At 43.1% G+C, this 8951-nt stretch overlaps 1 protein-coding gene across 1 annotated transcript in view; it reads right to left on the bottom strand.

The window, feature by feature from the left end:
- Nucleotides 1–8879, bottom strand: part of LOC104497572 (membrane-associated guanylate kinase, WW and PDZ domain-containing protein 1-like) — a gene marked incomplete at both ends in the record, with an annotated part of 15709 nt that extends 6830 nt beyond the window's left edge. Inside the window, 4 exons of the mRNA XM_010140840.1 lie at nucleotides 60–123; nucleotides 245–335; nucleotides 5219–5386; nucleotides 8586–8879. Of these exons, the coding sequence (XP_010139142.1) occupies nucleotides 60–123; nucleotides 245–335; nucleotides 5219–5386; nucleotides 8586–8879 (617 nt within the window). The remainder of the gene's footprint in view (nucleotides 1–59; nucleotides 124–244; nucleotides 336–5218; nucleotides 5387–8585) is intronic.
- Between the last annotated feature and the right edge of the window lie 72 nt (nucleotides 8880–8951).

The raw sequence follows: 8951 nt of genomic DNA on the forward strand, positions 1-8951 counted from the left end.
CAAGCAGATTGGAAGCAACAGTCTGTGGCAAACAAAACAATCAGAAAGTTACTCCTTACCTGTGCTGCTTGGGGTGGTTTGAAATCAAACTGGGATTCTTGCTTTGGTTTGGTGTTGTTCCTGCTGTAACAAGTAAGAGGAAGAGGGAGAGAAGAAAAATACAGCTCATGGGATGTGAAGATGATCAAGAAGTAACCGAAGAAAGAGCATGTCAACACGCTCTCCTCAAGGAAAACAATCTGACCTGGTCTCCTGGGGTATTTGCTGAGGAGTATGTGTGGTTGTAATTGTAGCAATTTTTTCTGCATTGGTCAATAAAGTAGCATTGGAGGATTCTGCAAAACAAATGTTTTTTCATTATGAGGGAAGACCATTGACTATTCACGATTGAAAAAAAGGTTTTGCAAAAGCATTTCACTGGAAAGCTTCATTATGTTGTTTTTAAAGAATTTGAGATTGGTTCAGATTTCTTAAATCCAAAAATTTACAGGATAAAGTCTAAGCTAAGTCAGAGTAATTACATATATGAAACCGCACACTCAAATGGAAAATGCCAAAAAAAAAAAAAGAAAATCTCTGGATTAGAAACACCACTGACCATTAGACCCACTCAGAACAAAGGCTGACCGTGGAGGAAGGGTTGAAGAATGTCTTGTCTGTTGACTAACTGGAAGAATTCCTGTCATTAAAGTGTCCAAATATGGTAGGTTGGCTGGATTAATTTTATAGTAGCAATAACTATTCCATAGATAATAAGCTTAGCAGTGCTTCCTCCATCAGGAACAGCAATCTTCAGTGGGACTGAGATGTGGCTTTTATGTAATACCTCACAAGGTGATACTGAATGTGCCTAAACCCCAAACTTACTGAAATTCATCTTTGAAATACAACCCACTGAGTCCTGAGCACTCAAAGCTGCATGCAGGGATGCGGAACCACCTGTACCAAAAGCATCAGCAGCTTTGGGTACCACTTATAAAAGGGCTTACCGAGAGAATGTAGACAGCAGGATTGACTTCAAAACTCAGTTTGCACTACAAAGGGCTCTCAGCCCAACATCAACGTGTGCAAAGGCTGTATTTCTCTATGAATGGCAGCAGGTGCTCCTAAGAGAGGTCCTCTCTCCTGCTTCACAGAACCGGGAAGGGACTTGCTATAGACACAACTGAAAAGTGACTAGCTCGGTGTCCCTCACAGTATGGCATGGCAAAACAGTCCCCACGTCATTCTGGAGCTTTATCACAGGCTTCAATAAGACCAGAATTAACCCAGAACTCATTTAAAATTCTGCCTAAAATTAAGGTCATGTCAATGCCATTAACTAAATATTAGCAACATAGTTTTGGAGGAAAGACCTGGAACTCCTGCATATTGAACTCAACACATTTGACAGAAACACATATTGTATCAATCCTGAACTGAAATTTGAAACTGAAGAGTTTCAGATTTTGAATTCCCCAGAAGTCAGCAGTTCCTGAAAATCACTTTCTCCCTCACATATGAGTCTGAATTTAGAGGAAGCGTTGGTAGGACATACTTAACCACTCAAAAAGTTGAACGGTTACATCGGTTGCACATGAAGAATGACGGGCACAGTTAATAAGAATACCCACTCATTAGGCCTGGTATTCCCAGCTAAAGTCATTGCAGTGGCAGACACCCACTGCTTTGTGGGACAGTTCCGCACACAGGAGACCCCCACTTTGTGCCCATACCCAGTCTATCTATCAGAGAACCAAAGACTGCAAGTAACTGCAAAATACTGTCCATGATCCACTTTTCAAGGTCAAAATCGAAACTGAATGAACAATCACTGGTTAAAATAATGCACCTTGTTCCCTGACTCTCCCGTTCCAATCCCCCTTAAAAAAAAGCCACCATCAGAAACAGCAATGAAAACCAGTGGAAACGTCTGGCTCTGCAACATAAAATTACAAGGTCCTCTACCCTGCCCTTGTTTGCCTCTTTAGCTGCAGGCATCCGGTAATTCATTTTATTGACTATGGAGAAATCTGCCATTATTAAACAGTCCAGCAGTAATACAAAATTGCAGGGATGGGAGCGTTTTTGCCTGACTTAAGGAGAGGATGGTGGTCATGGACTCATTTGGTCCTGAGAACCCATTTTAATTCATGGATTTATTTTAACTGTGGAGAAATCTAGATGAGATGACGGTTTTTCCTTTCTGTAGCTAGTGCATGTCAAGGAAAACTCAGGAAGAGGGAAATAGAAGAACTATTTAAACAGATGGGTGCAAAGAAAGCACAGCTCCTCTGCCTGCAGCACTGTGCCCAAGTTAACATGCCCAAACCCTCAGCATGTGGAGCTGTAACACCTTCCAGACCAGAGCTGGCTTGTGTGCAGTGGCTCGGAGAGCAAGAGGGGCTCCTGGGTCTGCCTGCACCTCTCATACCTTTGCAAGGATGTGCCACCGACAGCTGGCTTGTACAAAAAGGAGTCATCCCTATGTGTGGTTACGCTGTTGGATTTTAAGAAATAATTCTGTGTATTTTGTAAAGATGCCTTTATGCTAAAATTGGTCTCCAACACAAGAAGGCCCCAATACATGGTTAAGTGTTCTGTAGTCAGAACAAAAGCCTCTGAAATCCTCCACAAATATTTGGAGATCAGATGAAGATGGGCTTCAAAGAGAATGCAAGATTCCCTTTAGTAGGTCACACTAAGAATACCAAGTAGAGCAACGACACATCTTTGGTACAGATGTATCTTCACACCACTGTACTGCATCTATCTTTAGCCCACCCTGTCCCATGAGTCAGGAGTTGTGCATAATTTTGCTAGCTTTTTAGACACTGGTTCAGGATGCATGCCAGCCACCAGGCAAAACTGGAACGGAACACAAATATAGCAAAAATTATCTCTAGTAGAATTACAATTGCATATTCTAAATCCTACATATTTCTATTTCATTGAATCCTTGCCCTGTTCCGCCCTGGAACATTCAGATAACAATTAAATGCCTTACAAAAGCTTGTATTTTTTCAGCTCTCTGTATCCTTGCATCAGCTGGTAGCATGTTACAGCATCATAATTCCATTGCAGATCTGCTCCTGCAGTGCTCTATGGCAATGAGCTGGTGCAAGACTTACTACAAAGCAAAAACCCTTGGTGTTTTTAATAATGTTAGAAGAGATTAGCAGTGTGAGTTTATTGTGAGTCTTGTGATGAGCCTGTGTCAACATTTATCTCAGAAGTATGGCTTCTGGTTTATATTCCCCCTTGCTTTAAATACACAGAGCATTTGCATTTACCTAAAAAGCACCCAAAAGTGAATAAAAAAAAGCCCAACAAACCAACAAAAGCACCTCAAGACAACAAAAAGAAAATGACATTGAGATCAACTTCTTAAACCTCATGGGGTTGAGAACAAGCCTCCTGCTGATTTTGAGTGTCTGGTCTTACTGGCTTTTGGAGATTAAATGCAGGTATTGCTATGCAGAGATGGCAATCTGACTGGGAATTTCAGCAAACAGTAAATAAAAAGACTTGAAGCCTGCCTTGCTATGAGAGAGAACAGTTGACTCCTTCCCTAAATTACAGCTTTCTACCTTCTCTTGGAACACGCGACGTCAGCCACAGGTACAGGTTTCCCTCCTCACCTAAGCAATTTAACACGGTATTTGTACACCTGTTCACACGAACAAGGCTGGCTGAGCATGCACGTCGGGAAGCTATATTCCTCTTAAAAAAATTCTTAAACCATTCAAAAGTTATTTATTTCTTGGGAAATTTTTGCCCTTCAAACATATGATTATTTATTTATTTAAATATTTTGATCATATACCAAAATACAGGTAATGAACAATTCTTCGCCCGGTTTACCTTCCTGGCACGCGCAGGCCAGCTCAGATGTGAGCCTGATTCGTAGCCATTTGATTACTCACAAACCCTCAATGTGCTGGAAGCAGCGAAGGATCATACTCCCTTTGACCTGGTAGCTACTGAACAGTAGGAAAATAATGTCTTTATGCAAAACAGATCACCCTAAACAGAAATAATTTATAACCAGATCATTTCTCATCCTGGCCTGTTTTTATCTTATAACTAAATAACATAGCATCACCACGCTCTGTGGGGCAGCCAAATCCGTATCTCAGACTAGAAAGTACGAGAGTTACCCACTACCGAATGCTTCTCCCTGGAAATCACATCATGTACCTTCTTCATTCTGCTTCACAGGTACCAGGTTCGATTCAGCCATTCAGTTCTTTTCAAACTTAATCACACTTCCTCTACATTTAACTGAAGGCAAATAATGTCCTGTGCAACTCTAAATGTTCATCATCACTGTCGCTGAGCCATCACACCTTATACCTGTGGATTTAGCTTCAGATTTCTGCCTAACAAGTTTTCACTGTGAACCCGTCCATGGCAGAGCAGGACAACAAACAAAGAAAATACTTAGAATTTAGAACCAAAGCAATTTTAGTTCTGCCACAGATAGTTTATATATGTTTCTGCTCTATTCCTATTTGGCATCTCAGCTAGGGATCAATTTAATGGAACTGATACATAACACAGACCCTCGGTTTTGTTAAATAGCTCTGTGACCTGAAACCAGTACCAAGCGTCAGCGTATTGCTGGGGATCCTGCACGTTCCCTCGGGTCTGAAACAGTGAGATCCTGTCGAGGGTAACTTACAACAATGGGCTGCAAGCACACAGCAGCCCCAGAGCCATCGCCATTTCACAAAGTCATTTCTAAATGTACTGAGCTTGCTCCCAAAGCAACTTACGCAGAATAAAACCAAATCTTCTTTGCAAACAGCTTAAAACATGACAAAGTGTTTATCCCTTTCTGTGATCTCTTTGCTCTATAGCCTGCTTGTGCACACACAAAGCTCCAGGAATCCCACATATTAACAAGCGATTCCCAAATGTTCTAAAGCTGCATTATCGACCTCAGAATCTAATCAAAGTGTACCGAGGTATGCATCAAATTTACAGAAGATAATTTTAAGGAGGTACATGGAGGAATATGACAGAAGGTTTTAAAATCTCCCTGTTTAAAAACTCCCATTTCTACAGTAGGAAACAAAAAATAAAACTATGGAAGACTCACAACCTCCCTCACTGCTAAGTCCCAAAGTGGGAGTGGAAACTGAGTCCTCCATGACTTTGCAGCTCCGACTGATGCAAAGAGCCTGGGAACAAAACCAAGAGGGTCAGGTAAGACAGCAGGAAACATATACTTTACCATCTCCTGGAATGATGCGCAGGGTAACGGTGTTTCCCGCTTCCTTAATGAGGTTGACGATGTCTGAATGCGACTTGTTGGTGATGGAGCACCCATTCACGGCCAAGATCCGATCGCCTACTTTCAGCTTGCCACAGCGGTCAGCGGGGCTCCCTTCAATTATCCGACCTATTTTGTGAGGCATGGCCACACATGCATTTCCCGCTTTTGTATTGGTTTGGGGGTTGTTTTTGTTTTGGTTTGGTTTTGGTTTTATTTGTTTACATATGTGGGAATATGGTGAAGGGGAAAAGGAGAAAAAGGGTTGAAAAGGAAAAGAGAAGGTTAAGGGTTAATTAATTAATGCATCAAGCAAAAGTTATTATAGGATAGCTTTGCTGCCAGTGTTCAAAACATTGGCAATCAACTAGCATGAGTGCACGATACTTTACTTCTTTTACCAAAAGGTGTCTTATCACTCAAAACTCCCCCCACCTTGATTTCTGTCAATAGATGGTGAGATTTTGATAGAGTGCAACCGCACTTGGCAGCCCCACCATAACCCAAATCCTGATTTTATTTTTGAACAAAAAAATTGAACCTCTTTGTAGAAAACGCAGCCTTCCTCCTCCAAGATTACTTTGGTGTCAGCCTCTCTAGACCTTCTCTAAGTCTACTGCTATTCAAGCTTCTGCCAATGTTTTGTTCTTTCTCGATTTAGAAAGATAAAATTGTTCCAGGCCTAGGAGGGAGCGCAATTCCTTTTCTACCACAAAGACCCGCTCTATCAGCGCTGCATGGGGAAGCAACATGAAACAGTTTTCTTCTATCATAAATAAAGGTACTATCAGGGAAGGCACAGGACCACTACAGATGGGCCAAGACTGACAAAGGTAACCTGTTTGGTGCAGGCATCCACCTCAGCCTCTGTTAACCCTTCCCCTTTTATGATCTTAGATGGCATCAGGACAGGAGCAGGGAAGGAATAAGGACCTTCTCTTCAAATACCTCTAAAACCACACACAACACCATTGAGATGTCTGACACAGAGCAAGAGCGCTTCAGGGTGAAAGTGTTTTGGAGGCAAAATTCCCCTATTCCATGCAATTGTTTGTCTCAAAACCACAGCGTCGTCCATCAAACGCAGAATTGAGACACAGGGGATACACAACTTCACACCAATAAACCCACCAGGCTTTTGTACAGCTTCTTTACGTGGGCGAGAGGCCCTCGGGCACACATTAAAACCATGAGCTATACAGAATGGTCACCTCATACTTTGCATCCACAATACATTCACCCTCAAGATGCACTTTCCCATCTGTGCTGCAATCTTTATTTGATTAGTAGTTTTAGAGATATACATTGCTGCACACAGGACAACACTAGGAAGACCATAAAGAAGAAAAGGCTAAGAAAAGGAAAGTGAGGTGAGAGAACAAGGAAAGATGCAATGAAAGCTGGCAGAAAGTATTTAGATTAGTTGCAAATGGTAGAGGGATTTTTTTTTTCTTCTGTTAGAAAGTTGCTCTTTCAGGTAATACAAAGCCCCATCCAGTTCAAAGGCTGTTTCGAGGGTACGAATTCCTACTCTGTCCAATCCACTGAACACAGATGACAGAGCCCACACCAAAGTGACCAAGGTGGGTTTTAGTAACAGTTTGGCCCATCTCTAAATACTACCCATGAAAGAAAAAGAACTACAAAGCAGGTCCAAAGCAAGCACCACGCAGCAGAGGGAACACGTCTCATGGAGAGTATTAGGAAAAAGCTGAATACACTTGAAAAAATTAAAGGAGAAGCAGTCACAGATCAACAGATCTCCATGAGGAGCCCCTGCACAGAAAACTTCCAGTTAGCGAGTATCTTGAGCTAAAGCAAACACAACTCCTTACAACCTCAGGTCAAGGTTTCTCTGCAGAAAAGAGTTAGAGCATAGTGTTCATACAGTAAAAGTTATTTACACACGTTTGCAAATACTTTCAGAAGATAAAAGCTCTCTTTCTGGTTTACACTGAGTTCAGTATAATCTCTATTACATTACACTGTTGTGTTCTGGCACCAAAATACCTATTCTGGAAGAGCAGTTTCCAGCAGTAAGAACAGCGAGAGTAGCACAGTGCACAAGGTCTATACTAGGTATTTCCCCCTTGAAATCTCTGCTGCCTCAACTGCCCAGAACAGTGTTAAAAATGGCCCATTCTACACCAATACCATCACAGGAGGTGATGCTCCCTCAGTGTATTAGTAAGTGCCTTGCTGATGGGTAACAGCAGGAAATTTCAGGAAAAAAAAAAAAAGCCTAGAAAGAAGGGGGAAAGGCCACTTCTTGACACATGCATCTGTGTGCCCCAGGCGTATCCAAGCTGTACAGGGAGACTGCAACGTATTTTGCCTGCAAACCACAGCCCTGCTCTAAGAGGTAGTGTGAAGATGGCCAAGGCACTTGCTCTGTCTTTCCTCCTCCATCTCTACCACATGCCATTGAGTAACAGGAGGGAACACATTTTTCCCCTACAAAGCATAAGTGGATGCTGCCTCTGGCCCTTTGGAGGAGATAGAAACGGAAGAAAATAGGCTGGTTTCCCCCTTGCAATGTCATTTCAGCTCTCAAGCAGACTGTTCTGTGCGTACTTGCAAAACCAGCTTATGTTGCTTTTGCAGCAACGCCTGGAAACGGGTGTCTGCCTAGCAGGAAGGACTGTCTTCAGAAAGAAACCACAACCACTTCTATTAGGGCAGGATATTAAGTGTGACATCATGTGAACTTCATTTCCCCCTGCTCTGAAGAAAAGGATTTGGGAAGAGGTGGAATGCATTAAAAAACCCTTCTGTTTTTAACAGTATTCTCCATTCCGTGTCACCAGCAAGCACTACGAATTAAAACTTCCCAGTTATAAGCATGCTCACTCCGTAACGAGGATCAGAATAACCCTGATTGCCAAAGAGAAGTTAATCAGTTTAATCATTACTGCTTTTAAATCAGCTGGCTCAATTCCACCATCAGGAGATGTATTTCCTTCCACCTGCTCAATTCCTGCGTTAGCAAACAGCATCACTGGGGGGATCCCCGGCTGCTCTTCTGAGAGCAAACCCCAGAAAGGCATCAGCTAGCAGGGAGAGCTGGAGCTATGGGGAGTGTCTGGAATTGACATTGGTGGCATTTTTGCTCTTCAGGTTGGGATTTCTCATTTTGCTTTTCTTGACTCTGAACAAAACCCAGGAGGAAAACACCTACCCAGTCTTAGCCTCTGATTAAGCTATTAATTACATAAATTAGGGCACGCTCACGACTTTTAATTAAACAGATTCCCACTTGGCTCCTTGCGCTGCAGCGCTCAAATCCGCGTCTCATTCAAGGCGCATTGAAAAACTCCCCAAGACTCACCGAATGTTGTCCCCGCCTCTGGCCTGCTCACTGATGAGACTATGACAAAGCCGAAGCCCTCGTTTTCGCCACGGCGGATTTCCACATCGTAGGGCTGGACCACGGTGCTGACGACACCGCTGCCCCCGCCACCACCACTGCCGATGCCACTGGTGCTGCCGCTGCCTGAGCTGACGGTGTTGAGGGAATTCTGGCTGCCCTGTGGCGTTCGCTTCTCCTCCGTCAGCGAGGCCGGTTGGTTGCTGCTGTGGTGGGAAGAGGCTGGGGATGGGACTTCATTCTCTGCCTTGGGAACTGGAGAGGGGGGAAAAAAAAGGATTGTCTGAGCAGACTGCACCATTTAGTCCTTGAAAAGTGCTGTCCACT

Source organism: Buceros rhinoceros, unplaced genomic scaffold, assembly GCF_000710305.1.
Source record: "Buceros rhinoceros silvestris isolate BGI_N320 unplaced genomic scaffold, ASM71030v1 scaffold38137, whole genome shotgun sequence".
In the NCBI taxonomy this organism is placed as follows: Eukaryota; Metazoa; Chordata; class Aves; order Bucerotiformes; family Bucerotidae; genus Buceros; species Buceros rhinoceros.